Source organism: Mesoplodon densirostris, chromosome 3 (assembly GCF_025265405.1).
Source record: "Mesoplodon densirostris isolate mMesDen1 chromosome 3, mMesDen1 primary haplotype, whole genome shotgun sequence".
NCBI lineage: Eukaryota > Metazoa > Chordata > Mammalia > Artiodactyla > Ziphiidae > Mesoplodon > Mesoplodon densirostris.
The window spans coordinates 32,950,846-32,977,408 of record NC_082663.1 but is presented as its reverse complement, the minus strand read 5'-3'; the positions used below and the strand labels follow the sequence as shown (position 1 = coordinate 32,977,408).

At 34.7% G+C, this 26,563-nt stretch overlaps 1 protein-coding gene across 5 annotated transcripts in view; it reads left to right on the top strand.

Annotated features, from left to right (window-relative positions):
* The window catches only part of RICTOR (RPTOR independent companion of MTOR complex 2), a 121,842-nt gene extending 98,324 nt beyond the window's left edge, over positions 1–23,518 (top strand). Inside the window, exons 29-40 of one of the 5 annotated variants that reach the window (XM_060092831.1) lie at positions 244–350; positions 824–1,053; positions 2,480–2,641; positions 3,401–3,488; positions 3,775–3,846; positions 7,300–7,477; positions 8,252–8,336; positions 9,126–9,359; positions 16,664–16,819; positions 17,157–17,280; positions 18,550–18,688; positions 19,029–23,518. In XM_060092831.1, coding sequence (XP_059948814.1) covers positions 244–350; positions 824–1,053; positions 2,480–2,641; positions 3,401–3,488; positions 3,775–3,846; positions 7,300–7,477; positions 8,252–8,336; positions 9,126–9,359; positions 16,664–16,819; positions 17,157–17,280; positions 18,550–18,688; positions 19,029–19,103 — 1,650 coding nt within the window. In that variant the 3' untranslated portion in view covers positions 19,104–23,518. Of the gene's footprint in view, positions 1–243; positions 351–823; positions 1,054–2,479; positions 3,489–3,774; positions 3,847–7,299; positions 7,478–8,251; positions 8,337–9,125; positions 9,360–16,663; positions 16,820–17,156; positions 17,281–18,549; positions 18,689–19,028 lie in introns of all 5 variants that reach the window. The other 4 variants (XM_060092829.1, XM_060092827.1, XM_060092830.1 and 1 more) reach the window with 4 other exon arrangements.
* Positions 23,519–26,563: the final 3,045 nt, after the last annotated feature.

Sequence of the window (26,563 nt, the reverse complement as noted above, 5' to 3'; positions counted from 1 at the left end):
ACAAAGATTGTTCCTGCCCATTTAAATATTATTCTATGTTGGAAAATAAATGATTAAACTATTAGTTTTCTTGCTGAGACAAATGGAACTTTAATTCCTAAAATTCCTTATGTGAGGTTTTTTTCACAGTTCTTTCTCTCTTATAGACGTGGTTAAATTTTTTGTATTTTTGGGTAGCTTTCCAAATCTCTTGAAGGAGTTAGCCTTCTAAATATATTTGATATGTGATTTCTTTTCTTTTAGGGAAATATTGGCTCATCAAATTGGGGTCTCAATTTGCTACAGGAAGAAAATGTGATTCCAGATATACTAAAACTTGCAAAACAGTGTGAAGTTCTTTCCATCAGAGGGTGTGTCATTTAACTCAGAAATCTTTCTGAAGTGTATATTTTTGTTCTTAGATGGGTGTGAGGGAAGAGTATTTTATGATTGCAGTTTTTCAGTGCATCAGGTTAAACATCTTAAGGAACTACTTGTTTATTAATATTATTGATATTTTATTCTTATCATTGTAATATTGACATTCACCTTGCAGATAAACAGTGAGAGTATAGTGTGTCCAAATAATCTAGTAGTCCATTAGTGCAAATATTCCAAATTTATTTCAGAAAAGCTAATGTATATATATTTTTCCCCAATCACAATATGTTCTTTTAGATTTTTTCCTTGTAATTAATATTTTTATTATGAAGGTTTTCATGTTATTTTTAATGGCTATTAAAGAAAACGCAAATGTACATATAGCAAACTAATATTTTATGGTTGCTTTAAGAAATCTCAGTTTGGAATTATAAACTGTCATTACTGCATCTTTTACTTACAGGACCTGTGTATATGTGCTTGGGCTCATAGCCAAAACCAAACAAGGCTGTGATATTCTAAAATGTCACAACTGGGATGCTGTAAGGCACAGTCGCAAACATCTGTGGCCAGTGGTTCCAGATGATGTAGAACAACTCTGTAATGAACTCTCATCTGTTCCAAGCACCCTGAGTTTGAACTCAGAGTCAACCAGCTCTAGACATAATAGTGAAAGTGAATCTGCGCCATCAAGTGAGTATTGTGACAGGGTCATATAAAGTTAGCTGAAACTAACACTTGTGATATCGAAATTTAAATGAATTTTACATTCTTAATTTACTTTTCTATGAGATAATTTGGCAGTAATAGCGTCTTGGAGAATGCATATCTTTTCACAACAAGGAGTATAGCTACCAACCTACATTGTTCTCTCTCTTTGCTTTCTAAATAGGCCTTGGAAAATCCTACTTACAGAGTTAAATAATAAGCCATGTCCCAGAAGACCCATTCCCCTTTTTTGCAATTTCTAATAAGTAAATGTTTATTCATCTACTTTCTTCATTTACCTAATAATCTTTTGTTCATTTTTCAGATATAGGGTTGTTGAACTAGAATATATTTAAGAGATATTATATTCATATACTCATTTTTGAAAGAAGAGCTAAATTTTAAAATTAGCGAAACTGTTAAAAGATGGAGTATCAAAAATCAATTAAATGAAAAATGGTTTGTGGTTTTAAACCCTGTGCTAAATGCTTCTAGGTGCAGAAAATTTAAGACACTTTTTTTTTTAAAGAAGATAGTGCAATATTTATCAAACCATATTTCACCAGATCTAAGATACCATAAATTATAATATACACCACTGTTTAAGAAAAAAAAATGCTGCCTATTGCAAGATGCATGCTGATTTATTTTAAGTGTGAAAAATGTGCATCTTAGAATTGGCAAAATATGGAAATACAGTGCAGTGTGCAAGTTTAAGATTTTATTTTGCCTTCTTTCAGAATATATTTGAAGTAATTTATAACTATTCAACAGAAAATTTAAAGTAAAAATAGAATAAAATCCCATAGATGTCATCAGGCACCTGGATTGAGTCTTTTATTAGAGGTAGGCCCTGAATTTAGATGAGTTTCTTAATACCAAAGGCAAAGTGAGAAATAAATATAATTTGTTTAAACATGAATTTAAACTGTTGTGACTCGGTTCTTTGTAAGTATAGTTTGCTTAAGATTGGATATTCATTTCTTATAAGATTGATTTTTCTTGCCTATTGTGATTTGAGGAATAAACCACCAGGAATCTGTACCAACTGAGTAAATATCCAGGGTTAAGTCTCCTTTTTGCCTTTAATTTTATCTTGAATATTTGGAGGTTTTGGAAACTCACTGAGATAATCAAAAGAAACTTTATGTAAGCTGCGACATAATGAGTTCTATAGTTTTTCTTTGGAAATAACAGAAGATCATCATAATGACAAATTTTATATTTTATTCAAGGACAAATTCTGGGTCTCAAGGAAGCTCTTTTTATGTGGCTCAGCAGTCTAACTCTTTATTTTTGAAAAATTTTTCCCCAGGTGACTATTAAACAAAAATTTCCTGAATTATGTCACTAATAGTTACTATGATTATTTGTCCTTTTTTATCTGCTTTTATTAATCCTTTGATCATAGGTATGTTCATAATGGAAGATGACCGGTTTGGCAGCAGCTCTACTAGTACATTTTTCCTTGATATCAATGAAGATGCAGAGCCGGCATTTTATGATCGATCTGGACCTATGAAGGATAAAAATTCATTCCCTTTCTTTGCTTCTAGTAAACTTGTGAAGAATCGTATCTTAAATTCGCTTACTTTGCCTAATAAAAAACATCGTAGTAGCAGTGATCCAAAAGGAGGGAAACTGTCATCTGAAAATAAGACAAGCAACAGGCGGATCAGAACGCTTACAGAGCCCAGTGTTGACTTTAATCATAGTGATGATTTCACACCCATATCCACAGTACAGAAAACATTACAATTAGAAACTTCATTTGTTGGGAATAAGCACATTGAAGACACTGGTAGTACTCCAAGTATTGGAGAGAATGACTTAAAATTCACCAAGAGTCTTGGTACAGAGAACCACAGAGAAAACACAAGCCGAGAGAGATTAGTTGTAGAAAGTTCAGCGAGCTCACATATGAAGATACGTAGCCAAAGTTTTAATACAGACACTACAACAAGTGGCATAAGTTCAATGAGCTCAAGTCCTTCACGAGAGACTGTAGGTGTAGATGCTACGACTGTGGACACTGACTGTGGAAGTATGAGTACTGTGGTAAGTACTAAAACTGTTAAGACAAGCCACTATTTGACGCCACAGTCTAACCATCTCTCTCTCTCTAAATCAAACTCAGTGTCCCTGGTGCCTCCAGGTTCTTCTCATACACTTCCTAGAAGAGCACAGTCCCTTAAAGCACCCTCTATTGCTACAATTAAAAGTCTAGCAGACTGTAACTTTAGTTACACAAGTTCTAGAGATGCCTTTGGCTACGCTACACTGAAAAGATTACAGCAGCAAAGAATGCATCCATCCTTATCTCATTCTGAAGCTTTGGCGTCTCCAGCAAAAGATGTGCTGTTTACTGATACCATCACCATGAAAGCCAACAGCTTTGAGTCCAGGTTAACACCAAGCAGGTGAGCAAATATACATTTTAAAATGAACAATAATGTTTGCATTTTAACAGACTTAAATGTAAAGCATTAGCCAGGTTTTACATCTACGTAAACCTCAGAACTGACCTATTATAATTGTTTACTATAGTAGGCTATAAGCTCCTAGTTACCCGATATGATTTGAAATGGATTCTTGCAGCTGCGAGGGGGGAAAAGAAACTCCTTTAGGCCCTGAAAATAAACATATATGCTTTACAATGACACATAAGTCACAAGCTTTTTTTTATTTATTTCTCGCTTCTGCAAGGATCGATTTTAAAAAGAAGCATGTCGGGGGAATCAGGAGCTTAAGACCTACAATAACAAACAACCTTTTCAGGTAGGTCAATTTAAGGCTCCAAAAGTTGACTTTTTTTTTTTTAAGATAACTGAAAATTTCAGTATAATTCTTTTCAGTTTAAGTAGCTGTGATTATTAAGTAGGAACCAAATGAACATTAAATGAATTACTTGGCCCTCAGAATTCAGCAGTAGCAGTTTGCCTGTGCTCAGGAGCATTTGGGAGATTTCTGTGCCATATCTAAAGATTATATCAAGCTGGTCAAAGTAGTAGATTTTACCTATAAAAGATATGCAGTGTTAAATTTTATTGTTGCAAAAATTTCTATACCTTCTTTTTTTGTTGGACCAAATACTTCTAAAAACTTTCTTTAGATTGTTCATTTTCATTTATTAAATAGATTAGTATTTGTCAAGTACTGAGACTAGTGCCTAGCACATATTAAGCGCTCAATAAAAGTTAGCCGTTATCATCATCATCATCACTATTATTATTGAGAGTTATTTCTTTCATGTAATCCATTTGGCTCTTATATAACCAGATTCTTAAGTTATTAAGCAATTTTGTTTCAGGAATGTTAACACATTTAGTAGAAGAGATCCCTTGTAGCAAATAATAAATTATATTCCCTTTGGTAGAATCTCATAAATTATGCAGTAACATCTTATCTACCTGACAGCCTCATCCCTCCCAACAGCTCACTAGTATAAACCTATGCAGTGAACTTCACAAATTTTATTCAAAGGAAGTACCTCTGACCCACATTCGTAGTTTGTTGATGTTTATTCTAACAAGTTTGTATATCAGATTTTCAGGCCTATAGAAGCAACAGTTACAAGCTTCTACTGGTAGGGACACTGTGATAGGAAAGGAGAGCTGATAAAATTGGTGGCAAAGGAGGAAACTTTTATACTACAACAAAGTATTTGGAAACTCAGAGACTACAGCAGCTAGTAGCATTCAGCCAGGGGCAGTAACGTAGCACACCAAAATAAGCAGTAAGAGTACCACCATCTTAGAGCTCAGTACAATAACCAAAGTGCTGTTAACTCTGAACTACCCAGTTAGGGTTATTCTATCTCACTGAAGCAGGCATTTCTATCTAAACTGATTAAAGCACAGATAAAAAGCTTCATTGCTTAAATATTCATTAGAATAAACCAGAAACAACAACTATTCCAAATCACTATTTCCTAATCAGTCGGATCTTATTTCCTGTATTCTCTGTTAGATCAAGAGAAGGATATTTGGAAATTTTACTCCTGGAATAAAATGCCAAGTTATCAGCACTATAAAGGATTAATAGATGTTTTTAATTTCTTGGGAGGGGAAAAAAGAAAAAGAAAAAGCAGTCAAGAGAAACAGAAGCAGCTGTATAGAGGCATGAAGGCTTAACAAAAATCTCATGTTCATCAAATCTGTCACTTATTCTTCAAACTGTGTTTAGTACTTAACTGTGTACTGGGTTCCATGGAGGAAAAAATTGTGTAGACATTAGTCTTCCTATTCCCACTTGTTTCCTTTGGTTAGTTCAGAGAAAACGAAAACGATGGACGATAACTACACATTTACTGTAAAATAATAGTTTGGAATCTAGGCTGAGAAGATTTTTTTTTTCTTATAAAATTAGAAGAGTAGTCATACTGATACCTATGGTATAATGGTTAGCATGAATCCAGCAGTCTTAAAAAACATATCTTACTGAGATATTTCCTTGGGGCATAGCAGAAAAAACACTGAAGTAGGAATCCTTAATCTTGAGTTCTAATCCTGGCACTGAATGAATGAACTTGGAAAAAGTTCCATAAATTATTCTGTAATGTCTCATCTGCTTTGAATTCAAAAGTTTTGCAAGCCTCATCAATCCAGAACAAACCCAGGCAAACCTCTCAATTGTTTACCGTGGTAAATCTGTATGGTAAAGTTCATGAATTTTGAAATATGTAGGCCTCAATTGCCTAATCTAGTGGAGATTGGACTAGATCAGTGGTTTTAAGCTTTTTTTAAATGTCGCTTTTTAAGTAGAGAAACCTTTCTTCACAAAAACATTGCTATGGAAACCCAATACATAGAATATGTAAAAACAGAGCTATTCTGGTTGAAATAGGTATTGTGGAGGTGAGTATTCCAATAATTCCTTCCGCTTCACTCCAGTAGTCTTTGAAGAGTTCTGTGGAATCACAGAGGTATAACAGAGTACAATTTAAAACTACTGACCTATTTTATAAAATTTGTAAATTTCAATTATGAGTGGTTTTTAGGTGGAAATCGTAGAAATTAGTGGGGTTTGCTATGATAATTTTAATAGCTACTATTTATAAAACATTATTTTGTGTTCTTTTCAAAATAATTCTTCGTTTTAATATCAGGGTATGTCACTACATTTTAAATGACTTGAGTTTTCAAATAGCAGTATACATATAGTGTGGAACCTTGGGTATTGCCTTGTATATACAAAGCAGGCGTATGATAAATATTTTAGCATGTCTGTTGCATGAATAAAAATCTGTATAAGAAAGGTGTATCTTATGGAAATGTCATTATTCCATGTTATGGAATCACTGGTAAGGAATGCACTGAGGAAATATCAATGCTTCGTATAAAGCTGTGTCTTGTAATATTTATATATGATACCATTTTTACTGTTTTTTTTTAGATGTGTACTTTATTTTAATTTTTGGCTGTGTTGGGTCTTTGTTGCTGCACACGGGCTTTTCTCTAGTTGTGGCAAGCGGGGGCTACCCTTTGTTGCAGTGCACAGGCTTCTCATTGCGGTGGCTTCTTTTGTTGCGGAGCACGGGCTCTAGGGTGCACGGGCTTCAGTCATTGTGGCACGCAGGCTCTAGAGCTCAGGCTCAGTAGTTGTGGCGCACGGGCTTAGTTGCTCTGTGGCATTCCCCGACCAGGGATCAAACCCGTGTCCCCTGCATTGGCAGGTGGATGCTTAACCACTGCATCACCAGGGGAGTCCCATTTTTACTGTTTTGTGTCTGTCTTCTGTGTTACAAAATCTTATGTTGATAAAGTAATTACCACATAAAGAATAAGTGATTCTCCTTATTTTAATAAAATAATATTAAATAGAATTAGTAGACGTGCCCTTACTTGTATGATAGCAAATCTAGCAGTCTCAAATGGTTGTGAAGTTAGTTCTTGGATAATACCTCTGTTTTCTGAGGTCAGTTTTTTATTTTTATTTATTTTTTACTGCTAGACGTTGAAACTTATCTTAATTGCTCACCTTTTCACTTTTACCTGGGAGACCATAACAGTTGTTTTTGGTCAACAGTCAACATTACCGATGACCTTTTATATATCAATTTATAAGAGAAATATTTTCAAGTATTCATATGTTCTCAGTAAATAAGATGGCACTGTTCAGTACTTGACTAGCTTCTTTTCTTTTATGAAGGTATGAAAATAAACTATAATTCTTTATATGATTGCTATAACAAATCAAGAAACTAATATAGTTTTTTTAATGGTATTATAGGTTTATGAAAGCTTTAAGTTATGCTTCGCTAGATAAAGAAGATTTATTAAGTCCTATTAACCAAAATACCCTGCAGCGATCCTCCTCAGTGAGGTCCATGGTGTCCAGTGCAACATATGGTAGCTCAGATGACTATATTGGTCTTGCTCTTCCAGTAGACATCAATGATATATTCCAGGTATCATAAATTCTATTGTTTTCTTATGAGTTGGTTTACGGTTTTTTTCATATTCTATAACTGCTTACTAGAAATTATAATTTAGAGAAAATACTAATTGGGGGGAAGGTGGTATTTTTTGGCAGTGTTATTTAAAGAAATTTTACCGTGAGAATTATTTCACCTTTCTCAACTATTCTATGCTCTTCTATTTAGCATCGCTAAGTCCCCAGCACATTATCCTTTTCCTCACACTAAATCAGCATCTTGTTTGATGTCTTTATCAGTATATTCTCTATAGAAATTTTAATGCCTAATCTTGCTTTTTAGTCACACTTGACTTATTCCTTACTGTTTATTTTAAATGAGATATAACTGACATATAACATTGTGTAAGTTTGAAATGTACAACGTATTCCTTGTTTTATTTAATCCTTGATCCTATTTATCCCAAACATGGCAGCCACATGTTATGCTAATCCCACGAAATACTCACAAATCTCTAGAAGGTAGATAGTACTAAAGAATACACATTTGTTTAGAAGTCTAAAAACATTTTAGATAAATTCTAAAATAATTATTTTAATATCCATTTAAGTCACCAAGAATAGATAAGGACCTTACGGGTTTTATGCTATTTTGTCAAGTTTTGGTGATTTAACCTTCTTCAGTATCTTTTCATTATAGGTTCATGTGCTATAGTAATTCTGTTTAAATTACATTTCATTTAATTTTGCTAATATACATAAAGTGAACTTTTATAACAGGACTTACCATGACTTATATCTATTTTAGGTAAAGGATATTCCCTATTTTCAGGCAAAAAACATACCTCCACATGATGATCGAGGTGCAAGAGTGTTTGCCCATGATGCAGGAGGTAATGCATGGTTTTTGTTCTCTTTATATTAAAAAGAAAATTCTTTTAAGTAGGATGACACTAAAAATTCAGGTATACTTACTTTTGGGTCAACTTAAAAAATTATAGCAAGATAATTGTTTGAGTCAATTTAAAATTAAACCACAGTATTTTTTTGCGAGAGACTTAAAGTGTTTTTCCAACTAAGTACCAAGCCTCTCAAGAAGACAAAAACCTGATCAGTTGCTTCTATTTTAAACAAATAATACGTGAAAAAATTTTAACACTTACACTCATAGGTCTAAGCAACAGCTGTTTGGGGAAAGGAGAGAGAGAAAAATGTACTTTTACATTACATGATCTCTCTTTGCTATGAGCTGTGGTATTTTAATTAATATATGCGTATCAGCCACAAATTTAAAGCTTTAAAATCTTGATGATTTTTTCTTAACAAGGACCTCTTTAGACTCGGAATTATTACTTTTCTTTACACAAATATTAAGAATTGATTACACAAATATTAAGAATTGAAATGATACCTAATTGTATAATCTTAATTTTTTATTTTGTATTTAAAACCCCATATTAAAGTAATATAAGTATATCTGCTGATGTTAATTATTTTCATAATTTAAAGCAAATTATCCTGTTTTTCTCCCCAGTTAAGGTTAGATTTTGAATCATAAAAGGAGTTCTGGTTTTCTTCCCTAATTTCCCTTCTTTAAAATTTCACATAGTTTAAGGCACCTTGAAAGAGGTGTCATTGATACCATCTTCATCAGATTATGTTTTATATTTACTTACGCACAGGTCTTCCATCTGGAACTGGAGGTCTTGTAAAAAACTCTTTTCACTTGCTACGACAGCAGATGAGTCTTACAGAAATAATGAATTCAATCCATTCAGATGCTTCTCTGTTTTTAGAAAGCACAGAAGACACTGGACTACAGGAACATACAGATGATAACTGCCTTTATTGTGTCTGTATTGAAATTCTGGGTTTCCAGCCCAGTAACCAACTGAGTGCAATATGTAGTCATTCAGGTGAGTGATTATGTCCTTCAAGATGAATCCACCTGCCTTTGAATCTGCTCCAGTCACAAGTCATCTCCCAGCCCTACTGATCATCCCTCTTACTCCATTCGCATTACCTCAGCCTTAGTACAGTCACTCAGCATCTCCCTGTGGGAATGTTAGTAAGTTTGTCTCCAGTTTTTTCCCCTTCCAATTCATCTTTCATACTACTGCCTTGGATTAGGCTGTTGACAGTTTTTTTTACTGCCTATTCAGGTCCAGCACACAAGACTCTTTGTGTGATCTGTCTACTGTATTTTTTTTTTACCATTCTCCTATCTTATAACTGATACACTGCTACTGACTGACTAGATGTTTTTTGAACAGACTGTGCTCTTTTTCATGGTTCTAGGCATGAAGAGTGTGTTTTCCCTACTGTTCCCTCTTGCACCTTCTCCTCCTCACACACATGCAAGCTCACACACAGTCCATTTGGCAAGCCCACCTCATCCTCAGAGCTGGGACTGTTTTATCTTCAAAGCTTTCTCTGACCCTCTTAGTCAGATGTTGACACTTCTTCCTCTTTACTTTCATTGCTCTTTGTACATAGATCTCTTACAATAATTATTGCTTGGTTATTTTCTTCCCTTCTACTCAGTAAGTTCCTTCAGGGTATGGTCTGTCATGCCTTTTCATTTTTATTTTCTAATACCCAGCTGCGTACTGCTTTATATACTAGGCACTCAATATGTTTTTGGTGAGGGAGTGAATGAATCAGATCCAGATTTAGCTTTTTTATAAATGTGTGTTTAAAGTATTACTGTAGATAGCTTTTCTTGGTGAATATCACTTAGCCACCCTCAAAAAAACCTAGTGATAACCAAAGTTCTCTGGGTCATTCATCCACGTTTCTCCATGGCATTCTGATTCAGAACTTCCCAATTGATGGGTTGCGGCACACTGTTGTACCACATCCACAAATAGGATATGGATGTGCTGAGAGATTAATCCCCTCCATGGTTCCATGCCCCAATCAGGCCTGGGTTTGACAAACCCTTGGACTAGGCACTTACCACTGTAAACAGTCCTGTCCAGGGACCCAGAGTGCTATAATTATTTTCATTTTCTGTGCGCGAAAGGTTTGGGCATTATTGTTCTGATGTATTGTACACAGTAAAGAAGATGCTATTTTAAGTCATTTGTCTATACATTTTTTATGATATTTTAGTTCTTCTAAGTTCTGTTTCTTCATTTACTCATTCAACAAATACCTATGAAGCACTTACTGTGGAGTTTTGCTATGTAAGTGTTTTCTCTTTATTTATCAAACAAGAAATAGGGAAGTCAGCCCCCTAATTACCCAGTCACAAGACAGTCCCAGCTAGTTCTAATCCATTTGTGATTACTGAGCTAGTAATCAAATGGAGTCACATCAAGTGGGGGACTTGTGGAAGACTTGCTGCAGTCATCAAGGCTCTCACCTTGGCACAGGATCAGAACCCCTCCACCTGTTGTTCTAGTGATACGAAGTGGGGAGGAGAATAACTCTTAATTGGGAAGTGATTACAGTTTACTATTGATACCCCTCTCGGAGGTATGAAGGGAGGCAGGCTAATTGTTAAAAAGTCACTGAACCTCTACGGATTTATGCATTCAACTTAATACTTATTACACCACTACTGTGGATCAGGCATTAAACTAGATACTAGGAAAACAATTGAGAGAGAGAAAAATAGAAAGATATTATTCTTACACTCTTTGAGCTCTAATCCAATGGAGAAGGAAATGGATTGACTGACCACTCGATCAATCAGTACACAAACATTAATATAATACTGCATTTGTAACAAGCGCCATCAAGGATAGGTACATGGTATTAACAAAGTAATATAACCAAGTAGGCAGATCAAAGAAGAAACTTCCAAAGAATTGCTATTGAGCAGTGGTTGAAAGAATGAATAGAAACTAACTAAGTGAAGACTGGAGTATAGAGAATTTTGAGAGAGAGGAAGCAACATGAGCAAAGGTCTTCTCTGATGGGAGTAAGCATGGGAAGTAGAAAGGACTAAAAAGACACCTGTGGGAATGGAGCTCAGAAAGCAAAGGGAGAGGAAATACAGGATCAGCCTAGAAAAACGGGTAGGGGCCAGGTCCTTCAGAGCCCTTCCTACCCAAAGTGTGGTCAGCGGACCAGCAGCATCAGCATCACCTGAGCACTTACTAGAAATGCAGACTCTGCCCCACATGCAGAATCAGAATCAGCATTTTAACAAGATGCCCAGGTTATTCATGTACACATTAATGTTTGAGAAGCACTGATATCAGCCATATTAAGTATTTTGTGTATTAGAAAGGAGACGTCTTTATTTTCCATGGCAGATAATTAAAAAATAGTTCCTCTACTATTTTTTTAAATTGAAGTATAGATAATTTACAATATTTGTGTTACTTTCAAGTGTACAGCAAAGTGATTCAGTTGTGTGTGTTTATGTGTATCCTCTTCCAGATTCTTTTCCATCGTAGGTTATTACAAGATATTGAATATAGTTCCCTATGCTATACAGTAGGCCCTTGTTGTTTACCTATTTTATATATAATAGTGTGTATATATTAATCCCAAACTCCTAATTTATCCCCCCCATCCCCTTTGGTAACCATTGTTTGTTTTCTATGTCTGTGAGTCTATTTCTGTTTTGTAAATAAGTTCATTTGTATCATTTTTAGATCCCACATATAAGTGGTACCATATATTTGTCTTTCTCTTTCTGACTTAATATGATAATCTCTAGGTCCATCCATGTTGCTGCAAATGGCATTTCATTCTTTTTCATGGCTGAGTAATATTCCATCTTCTTTATCCATTCATCTGTTGATGGACATTGAGGTTGCTTCCATGTCTTGGCTATTGTAAATAGTGCTGCTATGAACATTGGGGTGCATGTATCTTTTCCAATTAGAGTTTTCTCCAGATATATGCCCAGGAGTGGGATTGCAGGATCACATGGTGACTCTGTTTTTAGTTTTTTAAGGAACCTCCACACCATTCTCCGTAGTGGCTGCACCAATTTACATTCTCACCAACAATGTAGGAGCATTTCTATTTCTTCACACCGTCTCCAGCACTTACTGTTTGTAGACTTTTTAATGGTGGCCATTCTGACTGGTGTGAGGTGATACTTTGTAGTTTTGATTTGCATTTCTCTAATAATTAGTGATATTGAGCATCTTTTCATGTGCCTGTTGGCCTTTTCACGGCCATCTATATGTCTTCTTTGGAGAAATGTTTATTTAGTTCTTCCATTTTTTGATTGGGTTATTTGGGTGTTGTTTTTTTTTTGATACTGAGCTGTATGAGCTGTTTGTATATTTTGGAAATTAATCTCCTGTCAGTAGCATTGTTTGCAAATATTTTCTCACAATCTATAAGTTGTCATTTTGTTTATGGGGTGTTTTTTTTGTTTTGTTTCTTGGGTTTTTCTGTTTGTTTTGTTTTCTGCTGTGCAGAAGCTTTTAAGTTTAATTAGGTTTATTTTTGTTTTTATTTCAGTTACTCTAGGAGACAGATCCAAGAAAATACTACTGCAATTTATGTCAAAGAGTGTTCTGCCTCTGTTTTCTTCTAGGAGTTTAGGTCTTTAATCCATTTTGTGTTTATTTTTGTATACGGTGCCAGGGAATGTTCTAATTTCATTCTTTTACATGTAGCTGTCCAGTTTTTCCAGCACCACTTTTTGAAGAGACTTTCTTTTCCCCATTGTATATTCTTGCCTCCTTTCTCATACATGAATTGACCATAAGTGCATGGGTTTATTTCTGGGCTCTCTGTTCTGTTCCTTTTATCTATATGTTATATATCTGTTTTTGTGCCAGTACCATATTGTTTTGATTACTGTAGCTTTGTAGTTACAGTCTGAAGTTGTCCCTCTACTATGTAATGATCATTTTAAAGGGATGTCAGGACTTGAACACAAGACTTTTCATTCTTTGAAACTTTCAGTCTGGTGGTAGTATTGGTAGTGTTGGTAGTGGTAGTTGTTCAAAAAATGTTAAAGCTCACTGGAAGGGCTATTAGGATATTTCCTAACATTTTATTCTGTGTCTACCACCTTCACAGATACTTGTGCATTGTATTGTTTAGTGTGCAAGGCAACATGTTGGCCTTTTAACGTTTAGTATTATATGTTTCTTTTGGGTCCACTTTTATGTATACCACCACATTTGCCCTAGTGTAGCTAACCAACTGAGTGGGAAACCTTCTAAGTGTTTTAGACCAGTCCATCTGTGAAAGAGAGAGCACTGGAAAAAAAATCAGCCAACTATAAAAGATAATGGCAAGAGATCAGTTTGAATGTCTAGGTTATTAAACTGACAAATTTGTGAGGAGTGGGTAGAAACTACATGGGGTAGGGGAAGGCCCTAAAGAGACAGTGATGGTTTTCAAAATTATTTTAGCTGCAAAACCCATGTTTCAATCAAAATCTATACAAAAGCTCAGTGGTATGCAGATGAGGGTGTAAAGGGAACAGTGGGGTGGCACCCCATCTACTGGCCTTGCCCAAATATAAAATTGGGGGTAGAGGAGGCTAGGAAATGCCAGGGCTTCAAGAAACACTGAAGACCCCTGGTGTAAACATAGCAGAGTGTGAGTTTTGGTATCAAGGAGACTTAGGCTCAAAGCCAAACTTTTCCATCTCATTAGTTATCTGATCTTGGGCAGTCTACTTAGTTTCACTGAGCTTTACTTTAATTTTTTTCTTAAATCTCTAAATAGGAATAATGATACCTGCCTTATGGTGTGGTTTTGGTACTTACTAACATGTAAGATTAACATTCAGTAGGCTCTCCGTTAATGGTAACTCACACTAAGTTGTTTATGTTAGAAATAATATCCTTTCATAAATTCTGATACGTCAGTTAGAATGATCTTACTGTGCTCCTAAGGAAAATCTCCTTGTTCATTTCATTTTACATCCCTGCTGCCAAGGGGAATTGGTGATCAGGTGGGTATATCTACCAGAGACAGAGCTCCTCACAGAAATTCTTAATGTTTTTCATAAAGAATTGTTTCAGCATTTCAGATAAGCTATTTGGCGACTTGACTACTTTCTGATAGGAAAAATTTAGCTTATGATTTTTCTGAATTAACCCATATGGACTTATGTAATTTTTTGCTTAGAGCTTTTTGTTCTTTCCCACATACAGTGGCTGGAGTCAGCCTTATGCCCAGATACAGGGAATAAAGAAGGTATCCAATTTCTTAGAGTCTGGTCTGTCCTATGCTTCATGTCTCCATTTATAATTAAAAGATAAAATAAAGCTGAGCTAGAATATTGTTAATTAAAAAGAGAGGAAGCAGTAAAAGCAAACAACTACAGTGAAGAAGCTAAACATCAATCACATAGATAAAATGGTTCAGTTTATGGACATAATGCTTCATCCAAATTAAAAATAATCTTGAAATAAAATGTGTTGAGTAAAAGTGTAAGTGTCATTGCATTGAATACTTTTTAAGAGAAGATAGAAAATAAAGGTCCCTAAAAGTCAGTATCATCAATATAGTATGCACAGTTTTGCCTTCAGCAGAGTCCTAGGCATTACTTTCCATGCATAAGAAGAAGGAGGCCAACTAGCTGTTCCTGTCCCAGTTTCAAGAAGTTTTGGTTCTCCTTATCCTGCCAATTTATAAATAGTGCCTATATTCTACCCACTTGTTCTCTGAAGTTTCCATTTAGCACATGTAATTGTTTCATTAAAAAATTTTATTCATATGGTTTATAGCAGGTTTCACACAAAAAAATACCCCATGTAGTAAAAGCCTTCTGTTATCACTATACTTAGGATGCTTTTTCACATCTTCCAGTGGGAGAAACTAATTCTTTTGGCCTGGCTTAGTTAGAGGCATGATTTTTTTTTTTTTTTTAAGGAGAATGAATGATATCTTTAGAAATAAGATGTGGTTGTAACAGGTTAGAAATGTTAGGAGTCATCACTGGTTGAAGGTGAGGCTGAAATGAATTAGTTTATAACTTTTCAGAAACATGTTGATTAAAAGAAGTATAATTTTCTTATTGTTACTTGCACTGGAATATTTTTTCATTTTACTCCCTGGGAAGCTCATCAACTGAGTCTAAAATAACATAGTCATCTCTTACCTGGTTATTCAGCATTGCTGGCTTTTAAGTACATCTTTAGTTCTCAGATCTTTTGGCAGTAGTTTTATATTTTAAATCAGTGTATAATTTAAATACCATACATTACTTTTAAGTGCCTGACAGATGCATGATTTCCTTAATATTATTAAAGCTATAGCTAAATTGATTTTCTGAGGAACCAAAGCATATTCCGCTTAGTACTATGTAAATATTAATCTTAGGAAGTGCTTAAAGATGAGATGAGGTGGTCATATCTATTCTGTTGAAAACAGCATAGGGAGAGGTAGTGTGTGTTTACATTGGTCTAGTTTCCTGGACTTTTTAAAAAGCTTTTTTAAAAGCTCTTTTTAATACTCTGACAATGTGTTGTAGTGGAAAGAGGACTGAACTAGCTATCAAGAGGTCTCACCTTCTGGCTTAGAGTGTCTCTTCTCTCTCAATCTCTTTTGTAGCTAATGAGGTTGCATGATTTTCTGGGTTGCCCAATGTTACTTCCTAAAAGGATAACCAAAGGCTTTCTGATTTCCATTTGCTCTAATCACTTGAAGTGCTCAGGAAATTTTTAAGTAAAAAATATTGATGTCATTTTAACAGCACTAAGATGTTTGGTTGACCTTAAAGTCCCATCTAGGAGTATACCTTAGCAATGCATGGGTAGTATAGTAAATTTAACTCTAAGAAAGGAACTGATAAGCCCAGGGAACTGTGATTCTAATATTGGTAATTATTAAATGGTGGGAACAGCAAGTGATAGAACAATGGATACAGTATAATCCCACTTACACACCAAAAGAGCAAGAAGGAGAAATTTAAAATAGCAAATATCTGAATTTTTATATATTTAAGAGAGGGGTATTTAGTTTGGGGGTGGGAGGGATGGGAGAGGGGGTAGATAAGGTACCTTCATTTTTTATTCTGTATACATCTTTATTTGAATTCTTTAAATAAACATATTTATGTATTTTTTATAATTTAGGAGTATAAAATTTTATGTATAAATGTCTAGAATTTAACAAATTTTACTATCTGAGTGGTCTGAATTTACTTTGAAAATCTTCATCAAGGAAAATAATTATTGAAGACTGGAAAGAAATTACAAGGAATCATCTCTTCTGTAGTATACAGTGCAAGCATAGGAATTAAGCCATTATGATCTGTTAATTGATTTAATTTTTTCTTCAGACCTTCAAGACATTCCATATTCTGATTGGTGTGAGCAGACTATCCATAATCCCTTAGAAGTAGTTCCCTCTAAATTTTCGGGCATTTCTGGATGCAGTGATGGAGTGTCTCAAGAAGGATCAGCCAGCAGCACCAAAAGCACAGAATTGCTACTAGGTAAGTTTTCAGATTTAAATCCAAGCCCTGTTAATATAACTATACTTAGTCTGTTGTTGTTGTAAGATACATACTGTTAATTAAAGTTGTCTCATAACTGTGACAAGTCAGTTTTACTGAGGTATGTTTAGATAACTGTTGCACCTATATCAGCTGCTGATACATACCCTCTTAGCTATCTGCTTTCATTAGAAAGAATTTTGCTCCCCAAATGATTGGCAGGTCATGTGCAATTTATCTCAGTTTTATATCTTTGGTAGAGTTGAAAAAACAAATTCCATGAGTTATAATAATTTTCTGTTGTGATATAGATAAAATATTTTAATCTTCCCTTCAGGTGTTAAAACAATTCCAGATGATACACCAATGTGCCGTATACTCCTTCGCAAAGAAGTTCTGAGATTAGTCATTAATTTGAGTAGTTCAGTTTCAACTAAATGTCATGAAACTGGGCTTTTAACGTAAGTAAGCTATGAGCATGAGTATTCTTTGTTCTGCTTTTTATGGTGAAAAAGATATTTGAAATACTTCAAAAGTTAGACTAATTAGCTTACATCAGTGGTTCTCAACTGCATGGCATATCTGAGTGAGACTAGATTTTCTTTACATACGTCAACCAAACTAACATACGGTTACAAATTGAATGCAGAAGCAGGTATGTGAATCCAGCTATCTTCTATTCAGCCAGACTTTAAAGAGATCTGTAAAAATGTAAAACAATACCAGTCTTCTCACTTTTTTAGTTTTGGAAAATATAGGTTTTTTTCATTAAAGTATATGTATTTATGTTAACATGTAATAATTTTATTTTTAAATGAATTAATAAATATTTTGAAATTTTCTCAACTTTACTTTCTTATATGGTAATTATTGATGGCTATCACCCACAAAAAATAAGATTTGTGGGGTTCTCAGTAATTTTTAAGAAAGTAGGGTTATCCTGAGACCATAAAGCTTAAGAAAAGCTGGCATACATAAAAATAAGTGATATTTTCTTGGTTTAATTTTTCCCTATTTTTACTCCTTTCTTTTAATAAAAGTTGCAGAATTTTTATTGCTTTTCTAAATCACAGCAACATGATAAAAGAAAATTCAGGCAATCTTCAACATCTTTGATTTGCACTATTTAAAGCAGTGGTCCTCAAAAAAAAAAAAAATGCACCTCAGGGTCTCTTGTGGGGCTTTACAAAATATAGTAACACAGATGCCAGGGTCCCACTGCAGACCTCCTGGCCAGAAGCTCTAAGTATAGTGTGTCCTTAATCTGTGTGTTACCCCACACCACCACTGACTCTGAGATGCTGTGCCAGCTAAAAGCCACTGTTAAAGGTTGAAAGATATAGAGAGCGAGCCCAGTCAAGGATATTAATAATTTCAGTCTAACTTTAAAAACTTATTTCTATTTTAAAACTTAGTTTTGAAAATACTTGAGTTATCCTAGGCTGATAAATAAATTTTGTAATTTCTCATGCCAGTGAAAAAGAATATTTCTAACTTTCCAAGAAGTATTTGTGTTTTTATCATTTTAAGAGATAATCCCAAACTTAAATTAGCTAATGTAAGTGTGAGGTAGGAATATTTACTATTTTATATTCTTATGCCATCACCCAGATATGCCACTTAATCAATATCTGGAGGAAAAAAGGTATTTAAAAAGTGATATTTTGAAAGAAAATAGCAAAGTCATTATTATAATTTTTATCACATCCTAGTCTTTTCTTTCATTTTAGAATTAAGGAGAAGTATCCTCAAACATTTGATGACATATGCCTTTACTCTGAGGTTTCCCATTTGCTGTCACACTGCACATTTAGACTTCCATGTCGGAGGTTCATACAAGAATTATTTCAGGATGTACAGTTTTTACAAGTAAGTAGGATTTGTACTTTTGAACTTTATCTTTCAGAAATAATTCTCTTTGAATTAAGTTAAAAGAGGGCTTCCCTGGTGGCGCAGTGGTTGAGAGTCTGCCTGCCGATGCAGGGCACACGGGTTCGTGCCCCGGTCTGGGAGGATCCCACATGCCGCGGAGCGGCTGGGCCTGTGAGCCACGGCCGCTGAGCCTGCGCGTCCGGAGCCTGTGCTCCGCAACGGGAGAGGCCACAACAGTGAGAGGCCCGCGTACCACAAAAAAAAAAAAAAAAGTTAAAAGAGATTATATCTGTTGATACACTAGAAAGTCATTAATAATTTACCACTTCTTTTCTAGATGCATGAAGAAGCAGAGGCTGTCTTGGCAACACCACCAAAGCAACCTATAGTTGATACGTCTGTTGAATCCTGACCTCATATTTATGATGTATATAGATGTATACTATATATATTCATATTTGTGGACTTCTAAAAGCCTCAGAAAATGCCGATTGACTGGGCAGCAAAGATAGGAGTATCTTCTATATGCTGTTCCAGCAATTACTGGTACATAAGCAGTTGGAACTGCGGACTTCCCTAACCGAAACAACTTCCTCTCTCCCCCGTTGAGCCCTTTTGGGGGTTCATTGTTCATTACCACAGTTTTAAGAGTTTTAGTTACCATTGTATGCAAGAGCCAAGCACTGAATACCTACATAGGTTTTCTATTTTTTCATTTTAAGAGCATAGTAACAGTGGAACAATAATAAGATATGCAGAAGCACCCTTCACACCGTTATTTCTGAATTCTTTTTTTAGGGTAAATATAAAGATGCCTTGTTTGTTAACTAATTTGTGGAAACTAGGAATCAGTGTCTCTGAGGCTGCATCCTATTAGCACAATGGGGTGTGCTGTAACTGCTGGTATTAGAGGGGGATCTTTGGCCCTTCCACTTTTTTCTTCATGTTTATAACACTACTTCAGAGGTTTGTAACCTCACAGCAAAAGAAGAGCCTCAACAACCAGGACTTATAAATTATTTTTATGTTACTAGACTTACATAAAGTTTCTTATTTGTTTTCCATCTCTTCAGTTTTGTTGCAATGTGTTATCGTAGGCTATTTGAACTAATTAAGGTTTTTCACTACAGTTCCTGATTAAAATCAGAAAATTATTTTATAATTCAAAGTATTTTCCATTCATAGAATGCATATATTTTCAGTGGACTTCCATTTTCATCAGCTTCCCATATCACCATTTTAAACCGTAACTTGAACAGGCACTATTAATTTAGACCTAAAGCAAAAGAAAGCATTAAATAAAATCTTGCATCTCTTGAGGAAAAGATAAGTTTGACTACAATTTATACATTCCATGGGAAAAGAAAAGCCATAGTTCCTTTAAAAAAATCATTAATGAAACTTACTATTACGATTAAAAATTGTAGTGAAAAGCCTTAAGTACCAAATTTTAAAGCAGCAGTAATTTAATTTTTATATCAGTGTTCTTGTTTTGCACAAACTAAATGCAGTGATAGGTGAGTTTATGAGTACAGTAATTGCCTTTATCACATTTGCAAAATTAAGTTGATGAGGGCAAGGTTTTGTTTATTTGTGTGTTTAATTTGTGTATGTCTAAAAATATTTGGAAATCTTTACAGGAATTAAACATATGCAAATTTGTACATAAAAAAGCATGGCCATCCTCATTAGAATGCTTGTAAATGAAAGGATTATCTTTTTTGAGGTCTGTATATAAATAGAAAAAAATCCAGCTGGACTGATTAGGACCCTTTTTTAATTCATTTGTTTAGACCATTTTTACAGTTATGCATCAGCTCTGACACAGTCATAGTACATGGATTAATATCTTCCCATATTACAGATCCTTTTTATAATGGGCTTTTTCTTTGAGATCTCTGTAAAGAACCCTGTGAACTAGAAAACGTATTACTCACAGAGATTTTTTTTTTTTTTTAATATACTGGCACTGAAAGTTCCAATTGGGATGAAGCATTTCATCTCACTTCATAACACCTCTTTGACTGCACTTCAGTGAATTGTTCTTATGTGCACTGTGTAGCAACTTACATTATAACAAAGCAGATAAGGGCTGTAAGCTTCTGCTTATGTTAAAAAGTGGTTCTTCAGACTTTCTTTCATAAAATCCAATTGAAGATAAAAGAAATGCTTTTTTTTTTAACTTTAATTTATCACTGAACCCAAGTGTTTATTTAAATGTTAACAGTACTTCTAAGAACGTTGCCTGTCACCTTGGTCTTTGGTCTTGGATGATTAAACTGCCTTCCAGAGAACCAAATGTCAGAGATACTAGACCAAATAGTGATTAAAAACTCCAAAGGAGGTGATGTAGTAATCTTATTAATAATGGGATTAACATATTTTAGACATTCATTTTAAACACTACCTCAGTTAATATAAAATCTGTGGTTTAATCCCTCAAAAGTTAACAGTAAATTCTTTTTTGTTACACACACACACATGCACACACACACACACACACACACACACACCCATACCCATACCCATCCCTGGACCCCACCTCACTCATCCATCCTGAAATGAAGTCTTCGTTACTATTAGCCTGAACAGTTTTTTGGATTATTACTTTGAAAGACGTGTGTATATATCATAATATTTGCCTATAGCACTTAGTTTGGGGAGACAGAGCTTTGTGATTCTCAGTAATCTAAGAAAAAAAGATGTCTATACTTAAATGTATAGTGCTATTTGGTTTATCCATGTTTCACTGACAGGTCTAATATGTTTCCTTAAAGTACTTATTTGTATAAAAGTAGACTTCTATGATGAAAAATGCTCACATGCGGTGCCAAGTGATTTACTTAAGTGTTTAAAATATTAAATTATAGCAGAAAAGGTTAGGAATGTTGTCAGTGGTAATAGAAATAATTGAGAAAAGCACCTATATGTAATAGATATTATCAGACTATAAAATACCAAAATAATGTCAATACTGTAGTTTTTCAAGATTTTAGAATTATTAGTCCATATAAATTTGTACTAGTAATTATTGAATAATTTGGAGGAATTTGGGCAGTTGTGCTGGTTGTAAACTGTGAATTTCTAATTGTAAAGTGAATTGTCATTTCTAATCGAAATTTTTTTCAAGAACAGGTTTCAGCTTCACATACTAATAAGTAAATACTGATAAATAAGGAAATTAGAAATTAGTATTTGTAATTAAATACGGTCTAAAATTTCTTATACTTTTACTTCCTATTTATGCTTAGATAGACTTGAGGGGGGAAAAAGTCTTTTCTCCCTAATAAAAAATTTTCTAATGAAGATTGGTAGCATAAGGGCATTCTGTAAGACATTGACTTTGAAAGAGGCTCTTTGAAGGTATATACTTTATTATGGTAGTTACTCTAACATCAGGTGTATAACTCCTTTTGAAATGGGGTGGCTTTAATAGTTTTGAGCTCTTTTATCCAGAGCTTGAGGTAATTAAAGCTGAGTTTTTCTGGGCATATTACAATGGCAGAGTGTTCAGCAGTGAGGTGGGAGTGCTTATTTAGATTTGTCTCCTGCTATTTATATAAATTTTTTTTTCATTCCATTCAGAGGATGCCTTTTATTCCCACATTAAAGCACAGATCATTAAGCAATAAAAAGCAATCAAATTGTCATCCAAATTATAACTGCAGTTACTTTTGCATGGTAAGAGTGAGGTGCTAATTTTGTGTGAGAGGAGCTTTGTAAACTACCTTGGGAAAGGTCCTTTGGAAGGAAGGTTTTTCCCCTTTTGTCCTGTGCTTCCAGTTTGGTCTCAAATTCACAATCCATTGAACATGGGAAAAAGAAACAGAATTAATTGAGAGAGTTTTATGAGAAGAGCTGTTGGAATAAAAGAACATTTTACATTTTCCAAAATGTTAGTTGGGAAAGGTCTCCCTTGTCTCCCCATTCAGGGAACACATTATTACCAGCTTAATTTCAAGAGTATCACTACAGTGAGAGTTTGATTATAAAAGCATACCAGTAAAATTAATAGCAGTGCTTATCAGACAATATTGAAATCTGTGAGAATCTTTCTAGGAGCATTTGTTTTTTCTTTTAGGTTCCCAGGGTAGTTTTCATTCATAGTAGGGTTTTATGACTCATACAGAATGTGGATTTTCTCCCCTTTAGAGTATTTTTGTAATATAGGTGGATAGCTATGCCACAGCATGCATAAATTGCACATTTTGTTTGACCTTCTTTATAAAATATTTAATTTGAAAAATATAATTTATGCCAAAAAAGTATATCTTGTAATTTTGCCACTAAATAGGTTGATTTAGCACAAAATGCAAAGTCTTGGGGCAAAGGAGGGGGGAGATTAAAACTTTCATAGATAATAGTTGAAAAATGTTCCATTATTGGCCTGTCAGAAACCCTAAAGCTGCATTGTAAAACAAATGGTGTAAATTAGTTTTGAAAAGTGGTTAGGGATTGTGAAAAAAATCTGACTTAATGCTCCCTAACCACAAAATTTTCTTTTTTATTTAGTAATACGCTGCTACATATTTGGAGGTTCTGGTGTTTGTAGGTCACTGAACAGACATTGAAATCTGATTTATATTGTATAACTGTAACATAGAAAGAAAAAGTATTTATATATTTTCCGTAAGAATATTTCATTGAGTTGTGTATAATTTAAATAAGGTTTGTCCTCTAATGGTTTTGCTCACCTTGATTTTTTTTTGTGGTTTTCTTGTTTTTGTATAATGTGTACAGTTTTATGTCAAGGGCATTAAAAGCCTCCTGAAGCATAATCTTATCAAAGGGATACATTGTAATAAAATGTACTTAAAAATTCTTAAACTTGTGTCATTCTATTTGAAATTTTAAAACCATCAGTGTTGATTTATGTACCACTGAGGCTGGTAAAAGTGACTTTTAGGTACCATAGATAAGAATCTGGTTCAGTAACATAGCAGCTTGTTCCAGATGTTTTAAAATAGCTATTTATACTTTCTAAACACTTCATAATCTAATCAAATATCTTTAGTTTTTATTTTTTAACTGCAGTTTATTGTAAAGGGCTTGAAAAAGTGGATCGATCTATAGAACAATTCTGATTTTTTTAGTGATTAATATACAAAATGAGCAATGATGGTATGATATATAAGCTATTTTCTGTATAAGCTATTTGATTTCTCACACAGAAACTGGCCTGGATCAGGTAAGCTAACCTACAGCCACCTAGTGGCAAAAGAAAATACCACAAGGGGAATTATCAAGCCTGGAGAATAAAATTCAGTGTCAAAGCTGGGGTCTGTTACAGTTGATTAAATGTGGTAAAATGTATTCAGAAATAGATTTGTTTTGGAGAGTTTGGTTTTTAAGCACATGTGTATCATTTTCATATTGCCTTCTACTATTGTTTTTCAACATAAACGTAGTTGGCCCCCAAATAAACTAAAAAGCACACTTAATCATCATCACGCAGCTCACCTTTGAAAACTGTGACGATATAGCTGAACTTCAGTTTGTTTCATCTTTTAAAACTCTTTGGTTTATAAAGTACCGTCCTAGAGAAAGAAGAATATCCTATGATATCCCTTATGTGTGGAATCTAAAAAGAAATGTTACAGATGAACTTATTTACAAAACAGAAACAGACTCACAGACTTAGAGAACTAACTTATGGTTACCAGGGGGGAAGGGTGTGGAAGGAGGGATAGTTAGGAAGTTTGGGATCGACATGTACACACTGCAATATTTAAAATAACCAACAGGGACCTACTGTATAGCACAGGGAACTCTGTTCAGTGTCACCTGGCAGCCTGGATGGGAGGGAAGTTTGGGGGAGAATGGATACATGTATAGGTATGGCTGAGTTGCTTTGCTGTGCACCTGAAACTATCACAACATTGTTAATTGGCTATCCTCCAATACAAAGTAAAAAGTTTTAAAAAATTAAAAAAATAAAGTACTGTCCAAGTCCATTTGGGCTGCTGTAACAAAATACCACAGATTGGGCAGTTTATAAACAAATTTATTTCTCACACTTTTGTTGGCTGAAAGTCTGAAATCAGGGTGTGAACATGTTTGGGTGAGGGCCCTCTTTCAGGTCCCAGACTTCTTGTGTCTTGTGTCCTCACATGGCAGAAGGGACTAGGAAACTGTAGTGTCTCTTATAAGAGCATTAATCCCATTCATGAGAGCTCTGGCCTCCTGACCTAATCACCTCCCAAAGGCCCCATCTACTAATACCATCATCTTTGGGTGTTAGGATTTCAACATAGGAATTTGGGGGGGGGCATCATTCCAACCGTAGCAACTAATTTTGTTTTGATTTCAAAAAAATCCAAATGTACTAAAACTTTGTTTCTTTAATGCTTAGAGGACAAAGACAACTACATTTGCTTAGTCCTTTAAATTGAATAGATTTAGTCATTGTAAGTATTATTTTAACTGCTACTTTTGAAGGCTTTTAATCTTCTGTTGTATCTCTTTGAAGGTTTTAATTTTTTTTTTTTTTTTTTTTTTTGGCCACACCTTGTGGCATTCTGGATCCTAGTTCCCCGACCAGAGATTGAACCCGCGCCCCCTGCAGTAGAATTGCAGAGTCTTAACCACTGGACCACCAGGGAAGTACCTCTTCAAAGATTTTCAAAGTCCTACTTTATGCAAAATGTTTAGTATTTTTGTAGTTTTTTTGAGATGAAAGCTAATCTTTCCACAGAACTCTTAGAAGAAATATTTGATGTTGTCTAATTCAACCTGATTTTCTTAATAAATCATATTCTAGTGGAGAATCAGTTTCACTAGAATTAGTATGAGTCAGGTGTTGGAATGTCAGCAGGCACTTTCAGCAGGTCCATAGCTCTGCTGTGTGACTAGGTTCCTGCTCCCAGACTATCTACCTGCAGCTAAGGACCAGTCATCAGGCCAAGGCATTATTTGTAGGTCAGTTGCCAGTTCTTCCCACCATCAAAATATCCTGATATTGGGCCTCCCTGGTGGCGCAGTGGTTGGGAGTCCGCCTGCCGATGCAGGGGATACGGGTTCGTGCCCCGGTCTGGGAGGATCCCATATGCCGCGGAGCGGCTGGGCCCGTGAGCCATGGCCGCTGGGCCTGCGCGTCCGGAGCCTGTGCTCCGCAGCGGGAGAGGCCACAACAGTGAGAGGCCCGCATACCGCAAAAAGAAAAAAAAAAAAAAAAAAAAAAAAATCCTGATATTGCTAAGGAATATTACTAACTAGGTTTTAGATGTGATTTTTTTTGAATTTTAATTCTTTTAATTTTTTATTTTATATTGGAGTATAGTTGATTTACAATGTTGTGTTAGTTTCACATGTACAGCAAAGTGATTCAGTTATACGTATACATATATCCATTCTTTTTCAGATTCTTTTCCCATGTAGGTTATTACAGAATATTGAGTATAGAGTTCTCTGTGCTATACAGTAGGTCCTTGTTGATTATTTTATATACAATAGTGTGTATATGTTAATCCCAACCTTCTAATTTATCTCTCCCAACCCCCCCCACCTTTCCCCTTTGGTAATCATAAGTTTGTTTTTGAAGTCTGTGAGTCTGTTTTGTAAATAACTTCATTTGTATCAGCTTTTTTTTAGATTCCACATATAAGTGATATCATGTTTGTCCTTCTCTGACTTACTTAGTATGATAACCTCTAGGTCCATCCATGTTCTTGCAAATGGCATTATTTCGTGTTTTTTTTTTTTTATGGCTAGCAGTCCATTGTATATATGTATTACATCTTCTTAATCCATTCCTTTGTTGATGGACATTTAGGTTACTTCCGTGTCTTGGCTATTGTAAATAGTGCTGCAATGAACATTGGGGGTGCATGTATCTTTTTGAATTATGTTTTTCTCAGGCTATATGCCCAGTAG